General features: G+C 46.7%; 1 protein-coding gene across 1 annotated transcript in view; it reads left to right on the forward strand.

Moving 5' to 3' along the window:
* The window catches only part of LOC137519451 (fibrocystin-L-like), a 388,270-nt gene that overhangs the window by 153,894 nt on the left and 215,681 nt on the right, over window positions 1-18,695 (forward strand). The window contains exons 28-30 of the mRNA XM_068238405.1: window positions 1,620-1,741; window positions 15,357-15,489; window positions 15,624-15,816. Coding sequence (XP_068094506.1) covers window positions 1,620-1,741; window positions 15,357-15,489; window positions 15,624-15,816 — 448 coding nt within the window. The remainder of the gene's footprint in view (window positions 1-1,619; window positions 1,742-15,356; window positions 15,490-15,623; window positions 15,817-18,695) is intronic.

Below are 18,695 nucleotides of genomic sequence, written 5' to 3' on the forward strand. Positions count from 1 at the left end.
GAATCTGCAGCATGCTGCAGATTCTCGCACGGCCGCATCCGCCCGCAGCCGCGTCCCATCTCCTCCATTGACTTCCGCATCGGAAGATGCGGAAGTGATGAGGCCAGCGGCGGAAGTGATGCGATGCGGCTACGTAGCCGCACTCGCATCACTTTGTAGTGGAAACCGGCCCTTAGGTCTACTAGTCCTGCATAACAAAACCCCTGTGTCCATGTGTCCTCCTGAGTCCCTGTGTCCATGCTCCTAGACCTGACAGTTTGCTGTCTGTGAATCTCAGTGTATTGTGGCAAATAACAGCTTTTTCCAACTGCCAAGCAAGCAACATCTCCCTGTGTGCATATACTTCAGACAGCAGTGGGGGACAGGCGAGCGGGATGCGTCTGTGCACGCATGGCGGGGCAAGGACCCCCTCCCATAGAGGCCTATGAGTTTTAGGCAGGGCAGCACAGTGGAGCCAGGACATATAGAGACACCGAAGTCTCTTTTTTGTACTTTATTTTCTTCTTCAGCCTTCTTCAGCATTAAATTCTAAGCCCCAGCGGCAGAACAAGTTATTTATAGCCCTGAAATTGACCTGCAAAGTTCCACGACTTTGCAGGTCATAGATTTTGCTGCCTGGTAGAGGCAGAGCTTTGCACAGTAGCTTTGCTTCTTATCCAGTCAATCTCCACTGATCTCCACCTCTCCCCGCCCCTCTCAGTGAAAGAAGACTGAGAGGGGCGGGGAGAGGTGGAGATCGGTGGAGATTGACTGGAGTAGAGGCAGAGCTACTGCAAAAAACTCTGCCTCTACCAGGAAGATGAATGATGCGACCTGTGGAACTTTGCAGGTCACTTTCAGGGCTATAAATAACTAGTTTAGCAGCAGCATAGAATTTACTGCTGAAGAAGAAAATAAGGTAAAAAACGAGACTTCAGTGTCTCTTTAACTGGATGCACTTGAATGCACATGAAACAGCTCAGAATAAAACGTTTTCACGTGAACCATCATGTTTGCCCATGCAGCATTACCTTACCCAGGTAAACTCTGACGATGTAGCTGATGGCCACCTCACAGACCTCCCTCTGAACACCCACTTGCTTCTCACTCTCCCCCTCCTTCCAGCCCTCTTCTATTCCATCATGAGGAGAGGTGGGCTGGAAGGTGGCGGGGAGTGAAATGAGAGTAGGGAAGATCTGCCCCTTTGGGGGGACAGTGCAGTCTAATGCAGTGCCCCTCAGATATTGGGCCCGGGGACATATGTACCCCTTCTGCCTAGCTATGTCTCCAGGAAAACAAATGGTCAGACAGCTAGAAGAATTATCTTGCTGGAACAAGGCTACATGTTTTTTTTTTTTTTCCTTTTTTCATCTATTTTCTTGTGTGGATACTGTTTGCTATTTCATGCCATTTATAGTGTATGTACTAAGTCCTAGTCTCTTTACTGAATAAGCCCATTCTCTAAATGCAGGAGGCTTGCCAAGGTCACGGTATGCCCCCTGATTAATTGTTGCTTGTGCTACCTCCTATGTGTGTCATTGTAACATGATGCTGTAGCAGTGTGGCGATGTTGCATATTGCACACCGACTGCCTTTTTCATGTATATATTTATGTATATTCTTGTATCTTCTGTCTGTAGGGGGCGTATTGGTGGCGATATTCGGCAGTGGATTTGGTGGTGACTCATCGGTAGATATTGGTGGTAACAGCTGCACCATTGTCTTTGCTAATCTAACCATGATTCAGTGCCAGACCTCAGCCGTAAGTAGAGGAGAAACCATGCAATTTGCTATTTCTACACAATGTTTTTTTAACTCTCGTACACTAGTTAGGCGCTTTTTTTGTATTTTTTTTTTTATGGGAGGTACCTGCAAATTGGGGAATGTTTCAGAACTTGCCTTTCTCTTTCATTAAGTGATTTGGTCTGTCCTGGAGCTCCAGGTATGGATAGAGGCACCCTAATTTAGGCCCGGCATTAAACCCCCCAAAAAGCTCGGTATATAAGGTATTTTACTGCGGTAGTAGAATATTGGTACATTAAAGGGATACTGTACGGGGTCGGGGGAAATGAGTTGAACTTACTCGGGGCTTGTAATGGTCCCCCGCAGACATCCTGTGCCCCCGCAGCCACTCACCGATGCTCCGGTTCACTTATGGAATTTCAGACTTTAAAGGCTGAAAACCACTGCGCCTGCGTTGCCGTGTCCTCGCTCGCGCTGAAGTCACTAGGAGTGTGTCGTGCAGGCCCAGTATGGTCTGAGCCTGCGCAGTATGCTCCTGGTGACATCAGCTGGAGCGAAGACACGGCAACGCAGGCGCAGTGGTTTTCAGACTTCAAAGTCTGAAATTCCAGAAGTGAACTGGAGGCGGGGCCGGAGCATCGGTGAGTGGCTGCACGGGCACAGGATGTCTGCGGCCTGCGGGGGACCATTACAAGCCCCGGGTAAGTTCACCTTATTTTCCCCCGACCCCCTACAGTATTCCTTTAAGGGCCTGTACACACTGCTGCGCTTGTGCCACGCTTTTAAAATCGCATGCATTTTTTTAAACGCAAGGTCTTCTGAAAAATCATGAAAATCGTGAAGGCCTGGGCACACTGGTGCAATGTGATTTTTCTATTTTCATGAAGGCTTTTAAATTTAAAAACCACATGCGATTTTAAAAACGCAGCGCAAGCGCAGCAGTGTGTACAGGCCCTTACCGATATTCCACATCCTGACTGATATAGTGAAATATCTGCAATATTTGCCAATATATCACTGACCAAACCTCTCCCTACTCTCACACAGAACCCTCCTCCCCAGACAACTTATCACTCTCCTCACTGGGAAACTAATAACCCTCCCCGGGCCACTAATACCCCCCCCCCCCCCGAAAAACGAATAACCCTCCCCCGGGCAGCTAATAACCCCCCACAACTAATAGCCCTCCCCGGGCAACTAATAGCCATGCCCCTGGCAACTAATAAACCCCCAGCAACTTTTAACCCTCCCCGAAAAAATTATAACCCTCTCCCTGGGCAACTAATAACCTCCCCTCCCCCCCAGGCAACTAATAACCCTTCCCCCAGGCGGCTTATAACCCCTCTGGGCAACTTATATCCCCCGGCAACTAATAACACTCTCCAGGCCAATTAATAGCTCCCCGCAACTAATAACCCTCCCCCGGGCAACTAATAACCCCCCCTACCGGAACTAATAACCATCCCCATGGCAACTAATAACCGCCCCCCCGGGCAACTAATAACCCCCACCGGAAATAATAACCATCCCGTATGGCAACTAATAGCCCTCCCCCCGGGCAACTAATAACCCCCCCAGAACTAATAACCATCCCCCATGGCAACTAATAACCCTCCCCCAGCAACTAATACACCCACAACTAATAACCCCCCCCCCCAACAAGTAATAACCCCCCACTAGTGTTGGGCGAACAGTGTTCGCCACTGTTCGGGTTCTGCAGAACATCACCCTGTTCGGGTGATGTTCGAGTTCGGCCGAACACCTGACGGTGCTCGGCCAAACCGTTCGGCCATATGGCCGAACTAAGAGCGCATGGCCGAACGTTCCCCGAACGTTCGGCTAGCGCTGTGATTGGCCGAACGGGTCACGTGGTTCGGACCCGAACGCGCTCTGATTGGCCGAACGGTCACGTGGTTCGGGTAAATAAATACCCGAACCACGTCATATCTCCGCCATTTGTCTGTGGGTTTAGCTTTGGGTAGGCAGGCAGGGTAGTTCGCGCTCCAGCCACGCTAGCCAGGGTCCCCCCTGTCATTGTGTCACTGCTGGGAACAGTAGTACACCGCTTGCTCAGCCACACTATATAGCATTCTGTTTACTGCCACTCTGTGTACCTCGCTCAGCCACACTATATAGCATTCTGTTTACTGCCACTCTGTGTCTGCTGGGAATAGTAGTACACCGCTTGCTCAGCCACACTATATAGCATTCTGTTTACTGCCACTCTGTGTACCTCGCTCAGCCACACTATATAGCATTCTGTTTACTGCCACTCTGTGTCTGCTGGGAATAGTGGTACACCGCTCGCTCAGCCACACTATATAGCATTCTGTTCACTGTTCTGTGTCTGCTTGGAATAGTGGTACACCGCTCGCTCAGCCACACTATATAGCATTCTGTTTACTGTTCTGTGTCTGCTGGGAATAGTGGTACACCGCTCGCTCATCCACACTATATAGCATTCTGTTCACTGTTCTGTGTCTGCTGGGAATAGTGGTACACCGCCCGCTCAGCCACACTATATAGCATTCTGTTCACTGTTCTGTGTCTGCTGGGAATAGTGGTACACCGCTCGCTCAGCCACACTATATAGCATTCTGTTTACTGTTCTGTGTCTGCTGGGAATAGTGGTACACCGCTCGCTCATCCACACTATATAGCATTCTGTTCACTGTTCTGTGTCTGCTGGGAATAGTGGTACACCGCCCGCTCAGCCACACTATATAGCATTCTGTTCACTGTTCTGTGTCTGCTGGGAATAGTGGTACACCGCTCGCTCAGCCACACTATATAGCATTCTGTTCACTGTTCTGTGTCTGCTGGGAACAGTAGTACACCGCTCGCTCAGCCAGAGTATATAGCATTGTGTTTACTGCCACTCTGTGTACACCGCTCAGCCAGACTATATACCATTGTTTACTGACACTCTGTGTACACCGCTCAGCCAGACTATATACCATTGTTTACTGACACTCTGTGTACACCGCTCAGCCAGACTATATACCATTGTTTACTGCCACTCTGATTCTGCTGGGAACAGTAGTACACCGCTCGCTCAGCCAGACTATATAGCATTGTGTTTACTGCCACTCTGTGTACACCGCTCAGCCAGACTATATACCATTGTTTACTGACACTCTGTGTACACCGCTCAGCCAGACTATATACCATTGTTTACTGAAACTCTGTGTACACCGCTCAGCCAGACTATATACCATTGTTTACTGCCACTCTGATTCTGCTGGGAACAGTAGTACACCGCTCGCTCAGCCAGACTATATACCATTGTTTACTGACACTATATAGCAGACTATATAGCATTGTGTGTACACCGCTCAGCCAGACTATATACCATTGTTTACTGACACTCTGTGTACACCGCTCAGCCAGACTATATACCATTGTTTACTGCCACTCTGATTCTGCTGGGAACAGTAGTACACCGCTCGCTCAGCCAGACTATATACCATTGTTTACTGACACTCTGTGTACACCGCTCAGCCAGACTATATACCATTGTTTACTGCCACTCTGATTCTGCTGGGAACAGTAGTACACCGCTCGCTCAGCCAGACTATATACCATTGTTTACTGACACTCTGTGTACACCGCTCAGCCAGACTATATACCATTGTTTACTGCCACTCTGATTCTGCTGGGAACAGTAGTACACCGCTCGCTCAGCCAGACTATATACCATTGTTTACTGACACTCTGTGTACACCGCTCAGCCAGACTATATACCATTGTTTACTGCCACTCTGATTCTGCTGGGAACAGTAGTACACCGCTCGCTCAGCCAGACTATATACCATTGTTTACTGACACTCTGTGTACACCGCTCAGCCAGACTATATACCATTGTTTACTGCCACTCTGATTCTGCTGGGAACAGTAGTACACCGCTCGCTCAGCCAGACTATATACCATTGTTTACTGACACTATATAGCAGACTATATAGCATTGTGTGTACACCGCTCAGCCAGACTATATACCATTGTTTACTGACACTCTGTGTACACCGCTCAGCCAGACTATATACCATTGTTTACTGCCACTCTGATTCTGCTGGGAACAGTAGTACACCGCTCGCTCAGCCAGACTATATACCATTGTTTACTGACACTCTGTGTACACCGCTCAGCCAGACTATATACCATTGTTTACTGCCACTCTGATTCTGCTGGGAACAGTAGTACACCGCTCGCTCAGCCAGACTATATACCATTGTTTACTGACACTCTGTGTACACCGCTCAGCCAGACTATATACCATTGTTTACTGCCACTCTGATTCTGCTGGGAACAGTAGTACACCGCTCGCTCAGCCAGACTATATAGCATTGTGTTTACTGCCACTCTGTGTACACCGCTCAGCCACACTATATAGCATTGCGTACTCTGCCAGTCAGTGTGTATATTGCTGGGATCAGTAATACTCCACTCACCGTCAACCACTATATGAGCTCAACATGAGTTCCCCAGAGACCTCCGCTGTGAGCAGCACTCCCAACAACAGCAACAGCCAACGCCCCACGCAAGCTATAACATCCACCCCAGCAGCCAGTGGTCAGCAGCAGCCCTCCCCGGAGGAGAACGTTGTGTCCATCAGTCCGTCGCCAGAGCGATTAATGAGGGCTGCCATTGAGGAGATGATGGGGCCTGATGTGGAGGAGGAGGTCTGGCTCAGGCCAGCATCCCAAGTTAATGTTGAGGACGATGAGGGGTCTGTGTCTGGGGATGTTGGGGTGGCAGAGGTGGTGGGTGGGTCAGACTCAGGAGAAGAGTTGTATGATGAGGATGATGATCGGGACCATCTGTATGTGCCTCAGAGTCCGACCCCGGAAAACATGTTGTATCGTGTGTTTAGGTACTAAAATCTGCGTTCCCTCCCAGTAGTGTTGGGCGAACAGTGTTTGCCACTGTTCGGGTTCTGCAGAACATCACCCTGTTCGGGGTGACTATATAGCAGACTATATAGCATTGTGTTTAATGCCACTCTGTGTACACGGCTCAGCCACACTATATAGCATTGTGTTTACTTCCACTCTGTGTCTGCTGGGAACAGTAGTACACCGCTCACCCGCCACTGTATAGCATTGTGCTCTGTGTCACTGCTGACAATAGTGGTACACCGCTCACCCACCACTGTATAGCATTTCTGTACTGCCACTGTACTGCTGCCAGTCAGCGTGTACTTTAAGGATAAGTGAAATGAGGAAGAAATCCGGTGAAAGAGGGAGGGGCAAGGGAAGAGGTGTTTCCCCTGACGGTTCACGTACAGGCCACAGGGGAGCACCCAAGAAAACCCACTCAATACTGCCCATGTTGTCCAGGACAACAACCCTCACAGATCCAAAAGAACAGGACCAGATAATTACTTGGATGACCTCTCAAGCGTCCAGCAGTGGGTTAAGCAGCACCAGCACATCACGCACGAGGTCCGAGTCCTCAGCCAGTTAAAGTCTGGGCTTTCTTTGAAGACTGCACTGAGGATGTTACCATGGCGATTTGCAAGGTGTGCAAGACCCGCCTGAGCAGGGGGAAAAGTATTAACAACCTCTCCACCACCAGCATGAGCCGCCACATTCTATCCAAACATCCCACTCTGTGGGCAAACGCGGCAGGACAGGGTACCACCAGCAACACTGCCTCCCTTGGGTTCACCAGACTCACCACCAGACCCGCCTCAGCAGCAGCAGTAGCCCAGCCATTGCGTGGTTCACAACATTCACAAACATCAGACGATGCTGACACTGTCACTTTCCGGACTAGTGCTCTTGAGGTCTCCCAGTGTTCATCAAACACAACAACCAACAGCCCTTCGGTGTGCAGCGCTACGGTTGAGTTGTCTGTCTCTGAGATGTTTGAGCACAAGAGGAAATTGCCAGCAAATGACCCCCGGGCCGTGGCAGTAACAGCCAGCCAGCATAGCCAAGCTTCTGGCCTGCGAAATGCTGCCATATCGAGTGGTGGAGACAAACAGCTTCAAGGGCATGATGTCAGTGGCCATCCCACGTTACGTTGTTCCCAGCCGCTACCACTTTGCGCGCTCTGCAGTGCCTGAGTTGCATGAGCACGTGGTCAGCTAAATAACCCGAAGCTTGAAGAATGCCGTTGCCTGCAAGGTTCACCTCACCACTGACACCTGGACGAGTGCGTTCGGCCAGGGTCGATACATCTCCCTTACCGCGCACTGGGTGAACCTTGTGGAGCCTGGCAGCGATTCCTCACCTGCTACGGCGCGGGTGTTGCCCACGCCGCAAACAGCTGGATAACAACAGCAGCACCTACCTCTCTGACTCCTTCTCCTCCAACGCATCTCAAAGCTGTACCTCATCCGGAAATGCTAACCCAGCACCAGCAGCAGTAGGATCGTGGAAGCAGTGCAGCACAGCTGTTGGCATGCGTCAGCAAGCGTTGCTGAAGCTGATCTGCCTTGGGGATAAGCAGCACACAGGGGAGGAAATTTGGAGGGGAATAAAGGAACAGACGGATTTGTGGCTGGCACCGCTGGACCTGAAACCGGGCATGAAGCTAGACACCTGGCACGAACTGGCAATGTACGCAATAGAGGTGCTGGCTTGCCCGGCAGCCAGCGTTATGTCGGAACGCTGTTTCAGTGCTGCCGGAGGTATCATCACAGATCGGCGTATCCGCCTCTCCACAGAAAATGCAGACCGTCTGACTCAAATTAAAATGAATCAATCCTGGATTGGAAACGACTACGCAACACTCCTGGACCCCAACCAAGTAACATGACCGATGAACATCTGGGATGGTTTAGCGTTTCCGGTCCCTGTTTATTGAACCTCTCATCTGTATTACATTTATGACTGCATGGCGGCAAAAAGCATTGCTGCTATATCCGCACGCTTTTTGTCCTCATGCAAGGCCTGGGTTGTTGTGTCTCACAAAGCGTGGCCTTCTCCTCCTGCGCCTCCTCCTGTTCCATCACGTGTGCTGCTGCTGCTGCTGCTGCTGCTGGGTTACCGTTGCCGCGTGGTCCCTGTTTATGGAACCTCTTATCTTTATTACATTTATGACTACATGGCGGTACAAAGCATGCTATCCGCACGCTTTTTGTCCTCATGCAAGGCCTGGGTTGTTGTGTCTCACAAAGCGTGGCCTTCTCCTCCTGCGCCTCCTCCTGTTCCATCACGTGTGCTGCTGCTGCTGCTGCTGCTGGGTTAGCGTTGCCGCGTGGTCCCTGTTTATTGAACCTCTTATCTTTATTACATTTATGACTACATGGCGGTACAAAGCATGCTATCCGCACGCTTTTTGTCCTCATGCAAGGCCTGGGTTGTTGTGTCTCACAAAGCGTGGCCTTCTCCTCCTGCGCCTCCTCCTGTTCCATCACGTGTGCTGCTGCTGCTGCTGCTGCTGCTGGGTTACCGTTGCCGGTCCCTGTTTATGGAACCTCTTATCTTTATTACATTTATGACTACATGGCGGTACAAAGCATGCTATCCGCACGCTTTTTGTCCTCATGCAAGGCCTGGGTTGTTGTGTCTCACAAAGCGTGGCCTTCTCCTCCTGCGCCTCCTCCTGTTCCATCACGTGTGCTGCTGCTGCTGCTGCTGCTGGGTTAGCGTTGCCGCGTGGTCCCTGTTTATTGAACCTCTTATCTTTATTACATTTATGACTACATGGCGGTACAAAGCATGCTCTCCGCACGCTTTTTGTCCTCATGCAAGGCCTGGGTTGTTGTGTCTCACAAAGCGTGGCCTTCTCCTCCTGCGCCTCCTCCTGTTCCATCACGTGTGCTGCTGCTGGGTTAGCGTTGCCGCGTGGTCCCTGTTTATTGAACCACTTATCTTTATTACATTTATGACTGCATGGTGGTACAAAGCATGCTATCCGCACGCTTCTTGTCCTCATGCAAGGCCTGGGTTGTTGTGTCTCAAAGCGTGGCCTTCTCCTCCTGCGCCACCCTCCTCCTGTTCCATCACGTGTGCTGCTGCTGGGTTAGCATTACCGGTCCCTTTTCCTGGAACCTCTTATATGTATTACATTTATGACTGCATGCCGACAAAAAGCATGTTACCTGTGCAAAGAAAACAGACATTTCCCGCATTTAAAAGACAGTTTTCCCTTTGAAACTTTAAAATCGATTTTCTCAAAAACTATAAGCTCTTTTTGCTAAATTTTTTTTTCCTCTTGTACCCACTCCCAAGGTGCACATACCCTGTAAATTTGGGGTATGTAGCATGTAAGGAGGCTTTACAAAGCACAAAAGTTCGGGTCCCCATTGACTTCCATTATGTTCGGAGTTCGGGTCGAACACCCGAACATCGCGGACATGTTCGGCCTGTTCGGCCCGAACCCGAACATCTAGATGTTCGCCCAACACTACCCCCCACTATTTAGCAGGCTGCTAACTAGTCGTCCGGATGCTGGTGCTGGTAAGAGTTCTGGATTTTGGTTATTTGAGTTGATTTTTCCTACTTCATCCCAGTGGTTTAAAGCTCCAAGCCACAGAAGAAAACCAAGACAGAGGGCTGCTAGGAGAATCTTCAGCTATTGAGTCATAACTACATTATTGAGATCACTGAAAAAACTCAGAAGGTCAAACCCATAACCTACTGACTATTTCCAAGGTCAGCTAAAAGTGCTAACCTATGAATTTACATAGATGGAGATTCACCAGAGGTGGCTGAACACGACTTACTTTCCACTTGGAGCCTATATAAAGAGCTAGTCACTTTCTATTGGGTGGCATGGAAGCATAGTGGATAGCACTTTTGCCTTGCAGTGCTAGGACCCCCAGTTCAAATATGGACCAGGATTCTATCACCATGGAGTTTATATGTTCTCCTTCTGTTTGCATGTATTTCCTCTCGGGGCATGTATTTCCTCCCCTTCCCTGCCCCCACCCTATGAATGAAGCTAGTTGTAGGTGCCCGCAGTATAGGTTAGCCAGGCATTGTTGCCCCCAGTATAGGTTAGCTACGTAGATGCCCCCAGTATAGGTTAGCTACGTAGGTGCCCCCAGTATAGGTTAGCTACGTAGGTGCCTCCAGTATAGTTTAGCTACGTAGGTGCCTCCAGTATAGGGTAGCCTGTAAAGTTACCACCAGTATAGGTTAGATAGGTAGGTGCCCCAGTATAGGTTAGAAAGGTAGATGCCTCCAATATAGGTAGTCAGTATAGTTGCCTCCAGTATAGGTTAGATAGATAGGTGCCCCCGGTATAAGTTAGATAGGTAGGTGCCCCCATTATAGGTTAGATAGGTAGGTGCCTCCAATATAGGATGCCAGTACAGATGCCCTTAGTATAGGTTAGATAGGTAGGTGCCCCCAGTATAGGTTAGATAGGTAGGTGCCACCAGTATAGGTTAGATGGGTAGGTGCCCCCAGCATAGGTTAGCTGGTAGGTTCCTCTAATATAGATAGCCAGTATATTTTCCCCCAGTATAGGTTAGATAGGTAGGTACCCCGAGTATATGTTAGATAGGCAGTTGCCTCCAGTATAGGTTAAATAGGTAGGTGCCCCAAGCATAGGTTAGAAAGGTAGGTGCCCCCAGTATATCTTAGATAGGTAGGTGCCTCAGTATAGGTTAGATAGGTAGATGCCAGCTCTAAAGGTTAAATAGATTGGTACTATATGTTAGATAGACAGGTGCCTCCAGTATAGGTTAGATAGGTAGGTGACCGCAGTATAGGTTATATAGGTAGGTCCCCCTGAGTAAAGGATAGGTAGGTAGGTGCCCCGGAGCGGGTGTAGTAGTTATAACTCTCTTTCCGGCACTGATCCCCTGCAGCCTCTATCTCCTTCCTGTCCCATCATCTGTTGCATTGGTAACAGCGCCCCTGTGATGACATGCGGTCACGTCATCACAGGGGGTGCTGTTACCAATGCAATGGATGCCTGAGAGAGGAATTAAAGGCTGCGGGGGATCGGCAGCAGAAGGTGAGTTGTAACTACTATGCCCGCTCCCCCCACCTCTGCATCCCCTCCTGCCTTTCACTATTTGCACGCCCATAGAAACGGGGCTGTTTTCCTCCCATTCACAAAACACGTTGATAGGTTGATTGGTCTCCCCCCCCCTTTCCAATTGTATTTAGGCTACAATAGCAATATCAGGCAATGACTGATTATGGTAGGCATTCGATTGTCAGCTTCTCACTGGAACAATTAATGCCATGACTATATATACAATATAAAAAGTGTGGAAGATGTCAGTACTACATAAATAAAGAATAATAAAAGGATCTTTGCATCAGAGGCTTCCTGCTGAACAGTAGAGATAGCCCATCTCTACTGTTCAGCAGGAAGCTTCTGATGCAAAGACTGGTTCGCCGGCGCATAGTTCCCGGAAAATATCAGCTGTTCACACCCGCGTCGGACGGTAAACACATGGCGTGCTCGACCCGCCCCCTATACATCATCATTGAGCTAAACTTTGACCCTTTACCTCACAGTCAGACACATGGCGGCCAGTCCCCTAGCACCTCCTCCTGGACCCCCCACCTCCCTTTAAAAATGCAGTTGCATTGGCCATTTTGGATTTATATTCTGGCTGCTATAGTGAGAGGAAGGGACAGGGCATTGCTGCAGAAGATAGGGAATGTTAGCTAGGTCTGTTTTCTTGTTCCTCGCTGACTGACTTGCTATGAAAGCACCCAAATAGCCCTTTTTAGGGCTGCTACATTTTCATCCTGTTTTGTTTTGTGTTTTGTTGTGTGCGACATTCCACAGCCCACACTTACACCCAGAGCTGTGTGCACAGCACACTATGGATCTGAGATGAAAAACTAACTATAACAAGTAACTTGTCTAGATATGTTACCTAAAGTTTACACAGCATATCTATCTGCAGGCAGCTTCAACAGAATATGATTATTTCTTCCTGTGATACAATGAGGGCAGCCATGTTGTGTTTGTTACAGGCTGCTATAAGCTATCAGGAGATGCTATCAGCTTGCCTCTGTGTAAATTCAGTCCCCTCTCCTCCTCCCTCCTCCCCTCTGCCTCTGAAATCTCTGGCTAGTAACACCTCCCCCTCCTCCTGCCCAGACTGAGCTCCCATGAGCCCTTGCAACTGTCTGAAAATGCCAAGGTTCTCTGAAAAGCTGTGGGGGCGAGGCTTGTTTAGTTTACAGGGAATTAGAGCATTAAAACAAAACAAAAAAAGTATTTGGCTTGAGGAATGCCCTATAAACTGTATGAAAGAAACACAGTTATGCAATGAGTAAAAGTTCACCTCGGATACACTTTAAGTTGCAGGCACAGTACTACTTCAGTGCAATATTTTTTCACTGTATTCTGATAGCACTAATGTGACCACTACCCAAAGATTGCCACCGAAAGGAATAACATTTAAGTTCTGAGAGTGTCAACTATTAACAACTCTTTGCGGTGTGTTAAAAACGTCGAGTTTGGTCTGTCAGAGTTTGGTCTGTAAGAGTTAAGCGGATATAACCCTTACACTACCACCACGTGTACACACTCCAGACATTTTAAAGCAGCCCTTTAAATTCCTGAAATTTAGGAATGTACTCTGATTTCTGCCCTTTAGAGATGAAAACACGACTTTGCATGGATCCCCCTTGCATGCTACAGTCCAGGTGTTAGACCCCTTGAAACAACTTTTCCATCACTTTTGTGGCCAGAAAGAGTCCCTATAGGTTTAAGTTTTAAAATGTGCCTGCCCATTGATGTCTATGGTGGTTTGCGCAAACTCGAACTTTTACGGAAGTTCAGGTTCGGCATTTGCTAACCCAAAATTTGATGTACTGAACAGATAGCATCTTTGTACGTTCAGATTACCATGGGGGGATTGTCAGAGGGGACCGAGGTCTACCAAGTTGTACATTGTGTCTGCCACAACATAATTATGAACTGAGATGTCACAGAGTATAGGTGATTATCATTGAGAAATACTGTGCAAGTACTAAAGGCCTTGAAAATTACATTGTTCTACAATAAGCAGTTCTTGTTTCATACCCACCTAGCACTTCCACACAGGTTATGTCCCCTTAGAATCCACAGCAAATTTCATACCCAGCTCCTCCCATTTATTTGCCAATAATTTAATCTCTACTTACCACAATGAAATGATCTATATATTGTTTTTGCGGCACAAAGTAGGCTTTCTTTTGTTCTTTTGCCTGTTTCTTTGTGTGCTAAGAATCATTTTATTTTATATGTATTTTACAGGGAAAAGTTAGAAAAAAAATTAACTATTTCTTAGCTTCAGTCATTATAGTTTAAAAATAAAAAGTTCTCCTGTAGATAAAATCCACAAATTTTATGTGCCCATTTGTCCTGATTATTACAACATTTAAATTGTGTCCCTAGTACAATGTATGGTGAAAATACTTTATTTGGAACTATAGGTGTATGTTTTCCAGGTTGTTGTTTTTTTGTATAGTACAGTATGTCAATAATTACAAGGCATTATTTGCAAAAATAGCAGTAATATACCCCCGAGAAATGACTGCAAATATGCATATCTACACCACCCCGATCCGCAAGTAAAGTTTAAAGCGGTATAAAACCCTGACATAATATTCAATAAAAAACGTTTTCCTACTTTTTATATGCCATACGGTTAGCATATTTGCTTTTGTGCATAAGTATTATTATTCATTTAGAAATTATACGTTTCTAAGGTACACTTATTTTACTCTGAGAGCTGACTTTGCATTTTATTTATAACTGTGTTATTCATCCTCTAACTTAACCAGAAAGCATCAGAAAGCATTTATGCTTGTCTGACTTTGTTCAGGGGACCCGGCAGTGTGAGTGAAGGCTTTGTTTACATTTCTCACTTGATACAATTAAACACAAGATAACATTATGTAAAGTTCGGAAGCGGCCAGCTCTGCTGGCAGGGAAGCTTCTAAGGGCTCTTTCACACCAGAGCCCTTTTCAGCGGTGTAACGCAAAGGCAGTTCTTTGTGTTAACCAAGGTAAAATGAAAGTCCATAGACTTTCATTTTACCTTTCACACCCGGTACGTTGCAGTTCCGACGCACCCAGGAGTGTCGATCCACCGGGAGTCGCCGTTTTCCGTCGGGTTCAATGAATAGCTACCGCTGCTTATTGCGTCACACCGCAAATACCCGACGACACGCCGTAGGCTATCAATGCGTGCAGGAGAACGGCTCCTGCACTTGTTGTTAGATGTGAAAGGAGCCTAAAGCCTGTGTTAACCCTTTGAATGCAGTTCTAGTAAAAAAAAAATGCTGGTTGTATATAATATGCTGTAAATAATCTATTAGAGCAAAGTAGAAATGCTGGGTTTCATTCCGCTTTAAAGGGGCGTAGATATGCAAAGCAGGAATGTGGAAGTAGTTACAACACCTTCTAGTTCTAACTTTCCACCCTCTCTCGATTTTTCGATCGATTTTTAAATCATTTTTTTGTATTGATTTTCGCTCAGTTCTATGAAAATTTATAAAAAAGAGCGATATTAAAAATCATTAAAGAAAGATTGGAAAATCCAAAAATCGATCTAAATTTAGATCGGACATGGTGGAAATAATAGATCTGGCACTGGCAGGTAAATCTGCCAGAAAGTTGTATGGTGTGTGTGCCTAGCATAACATCTCTACTCCATATGTCTCTCATAGATAATGCTGGTTTACATGCAGCCAAACAATAATTAATATTGTTATTTCCAGGGTCCTGCAGGTCCAGCAGATGTCGTGGTTTCCTCCATTGGGGGTAATGGAACATTACGGAATGCATTTATATTCACTTCAGACTTCGGTCCAACTATAATGAAGATCAATCCAACCACCAGCAGCGTTCTGGGTGAGAAAAAGTATTCAGTTATGTTATTATTAGCCAAGGTAGCAGCTGCATAAGCCAATAGATTAGAAGTAAGCTTAGATTTTAAAAAGAGGCTCTGATAACTGTATTCAAAAAAGTTGTTTTATATTTTGCAGGTAACACGACTCTGACTATTGTTGGGCAGAACTTCAGCAGACCATCAGCAGGGAATGCTGTCTTCATTGGAGACTCACCTTGTAGTCTTATTGATTGGACACCAACAAACATTACCTGTGTCCTCCCAGCACTCTCTCCTGGCATCTATCCTGTTGAGGTTCAGTTTGGAAGTTGGGGGTTTGCGATTCCCAGGTATATACTGTATTTCACCAGTGAATAATGATGAGCAAAAATTTCACATAATCATAATTTTGCATCGTAATTATCGATTAATGCAAAATTTCGGGTGAGATTTGACATGTATCTTATAAATGTATATAAATTATATATTTTACAGAGCCACACCAATCCAACTGGCATACAGTTGTCTCTGCCTTTTCGGTGCTCATCAGCGCATGGCATGGATTCATATGCCTTTGGGATAGGGCTTATGCCCTAGAGCCATATTGATTTGTTTTACTTTTGTGAATGGTATTTGTAGAAACTTTTTCATATACTGTACGTTTAACTGTCGGAGCCCACAAGGTCCTCCCTTGTATATACCCTTCTATGGCACCCTTTAGATTGAATTAAGGAATTGTTTGATACCAGGAAAATGGAGGCTGCCATATGTATTCCTTTTAAAATATGGCAATCACCCATCCATCATGCTATAATGGTGTTTGTGTGAAGCCTGGAACAAGCATGCAGCCATTGGAATCGCCTACTCTGCATACTAGTTCTGGATCAGGGATTTGGAAGGTATTAGAGACAGCATATTATATACAACCAGCATTTTTTTTTTACTAGAACTGCATTCAAAGGGTTAACACAGGCTTTAGGCTCCTTTCACATCGAACAACAAGTGCAGGAGCCGTTCTCCTGCACGCATTGATAGCCTACGGCGTGTCGTCGGGTATTTGCGGTGTGACATTGACGGTGTGTCATTGAACCCGACGGAAAACGGCGACTCCCGGCGGATCGACACTCCTGGGTGCGTCGGAACTGCAACGTACCGGGTGTGAAAGGTAAAATGAAAGTCTATGGACTTTCATTTTACCTTGGTTAACACAAAGAACTGCCTTTGCGTTACACCGCTGAAAAGGGCTCTGGTGTGAAAGAGCCCTTAGAAGCTTCCCTGCCAGCAGAGCTGGCCGCTTCCGAACTTTACATAATGTTATCTTGTGTTTAATTGTATCAAGTGAGAAATGTAAACAAAAGATAGACAAAACAATATTTTTAAATGATGTCAGAAATACCTGTGTCCATAGTGCACCTGAGGAGACATGACATAAAATAAACGTGTATATACAGTGCAAAACCTATTAATAACCAGGCTCTTTTTCTTTTTTTATTTTGCTACCTGAAAGAATTAATTTTTCAGGCATGGAAACTATTCTCTTGTCGGTACTTTGTGGAGAATGGGGAATATAGTAAATATCGCTAATAAACTAATTACAGCAATAAAAGTTTTCCTGGAAGAACACAACTTCAGAGGGCAGGGGAGAGGTAGAAAAAGAAAATAAAACCATGGGATATCCAAGGGAGTCATTTTTAGGAGTAGGAGGGTTCAAATAAAGGCCTAATTTACATAAAAAATATGACAGGTGTTTCCAAGGACATTCCACACATCCCGTCATCTCCTCTTACTGCATTGCAGCAACTATTTATGATTGGACTCAGCATTCGATCAGCTTTGTGAATCCGTGATAAAGCAGCCACTGTAGTTAAACAGATTACTGAATGCTGTAAAAACGCCAAATAAGCTCTTTGCATGTGTAAAAGGCTGTCACACCAACACACACAGACACAGACACACACTTCTTCCACTTGACAAATGCAACGTGATTCTCTACAGTGGTGCACAGCCAACCCCCCCCCCCCCCCCCCGAGAATCACTGTGCCCCCCTCTCAAACAGTTAAACAAACAAACAGTGTTTAACAAACAGTAAAATATTTCCAGGATCCCGGAGTATACACTGGACAGAACAGGGTCTGTAAAAACTTTCATTAACTCCTACACGATCTGCACCATCAAAAAGGTCCGTCTTTATTGTCAATCCATTAAAACATGGTTAAAAACAGATAGTGGGTAAGTACAGGGTGACGCACAGGCGTTTCGGACTGCTTGGTCCTTTATCAAACCATCACAGACCCACTCTGTCATACAATTCTGTAGTAGCGAGTGGGTCCAGGCTCGGACTGGGCCACAGTAGTACAGTTTCTTCCCTCGGTGGGCCCTGCCTCCAGGTCTCTGGTGGGCCCCCCCTCCTTGTCTGACAGAGCTCTAATTGCTGCCTGCAGCACAAACATTCTCTTCTCAGTGCTGTAATCACTCATGCTGAGAGCAGTGGTGTAGCTAAGGAGCTGTAGGCCCCGATGCAAGTTTTACGTTGGGACCCCCCAAGCACTCTATACATAATAATTGATACAGCGCACCAAAACCTGCCAATGGAAACTAAAACCTGCCAATGGCAACTACAGTGTCAAAGGTGCAAGAAAGGGATGCGAAATAACTTGTTAATGATTACCACTGTTCAAAGTACCTATAGAAGTGATTATTATGAGCACAGGACCAATAGAAAGGTAATACTGTAGTTGAGGGAGGGCCCTTCGGGGCCCCTTTGGCCCAAGGGCCCCGATGCGGTCGCAACCTCTGCGGTCGCAACCTCTGCAAAGTAGGACATTACTTTATATTGAAGGAGGGGACTCTATGCAAAGTTTTGCTGGGCAGCAGTGTCTCTGAATTACAATGCTGCTAAGATCATGCACATTTGGCCCTATCCATAATACATCATGACCACGCCCACCTTCCGGTGCATGGCCACGCCCTTTTTTCACTGCAATCATAGGATGTGTGGGCCCCAAGTTTAAATTTCTTTGGTGGGCCCCCAGTGTCCCAGTCCGACCCTGAGTGGGTCTGTGATGGTTTGAGGACCAAGCAGTCCGAAACGCCTGTGCGTCACTCTGTACTTACCCACTATCTGTTTTTAACCATGTTTTAATGGATTGACAATAAAGATGGACCTTTTTGATGGTGCAGATCCTGTAGGAGTTATTGCAAATACTTGTGACTCCAAAGTTGATCCTTT

Source organism: Hyperolius riggenbachi, chromosome 5, assembly GCF_040937935.1.
Source record: "Hyperolius riggenbachi isolate aHypRig1 chromosome 5, aHypRig1.pri, whole genome shotgun sequence".
NCBI classification, from domain to species: Eukaryota; Metazoa; Chordata; class Amphibia; order Anura; family Hyperoliidae; genus Hyperolius; species Hyperolius riggenbachi.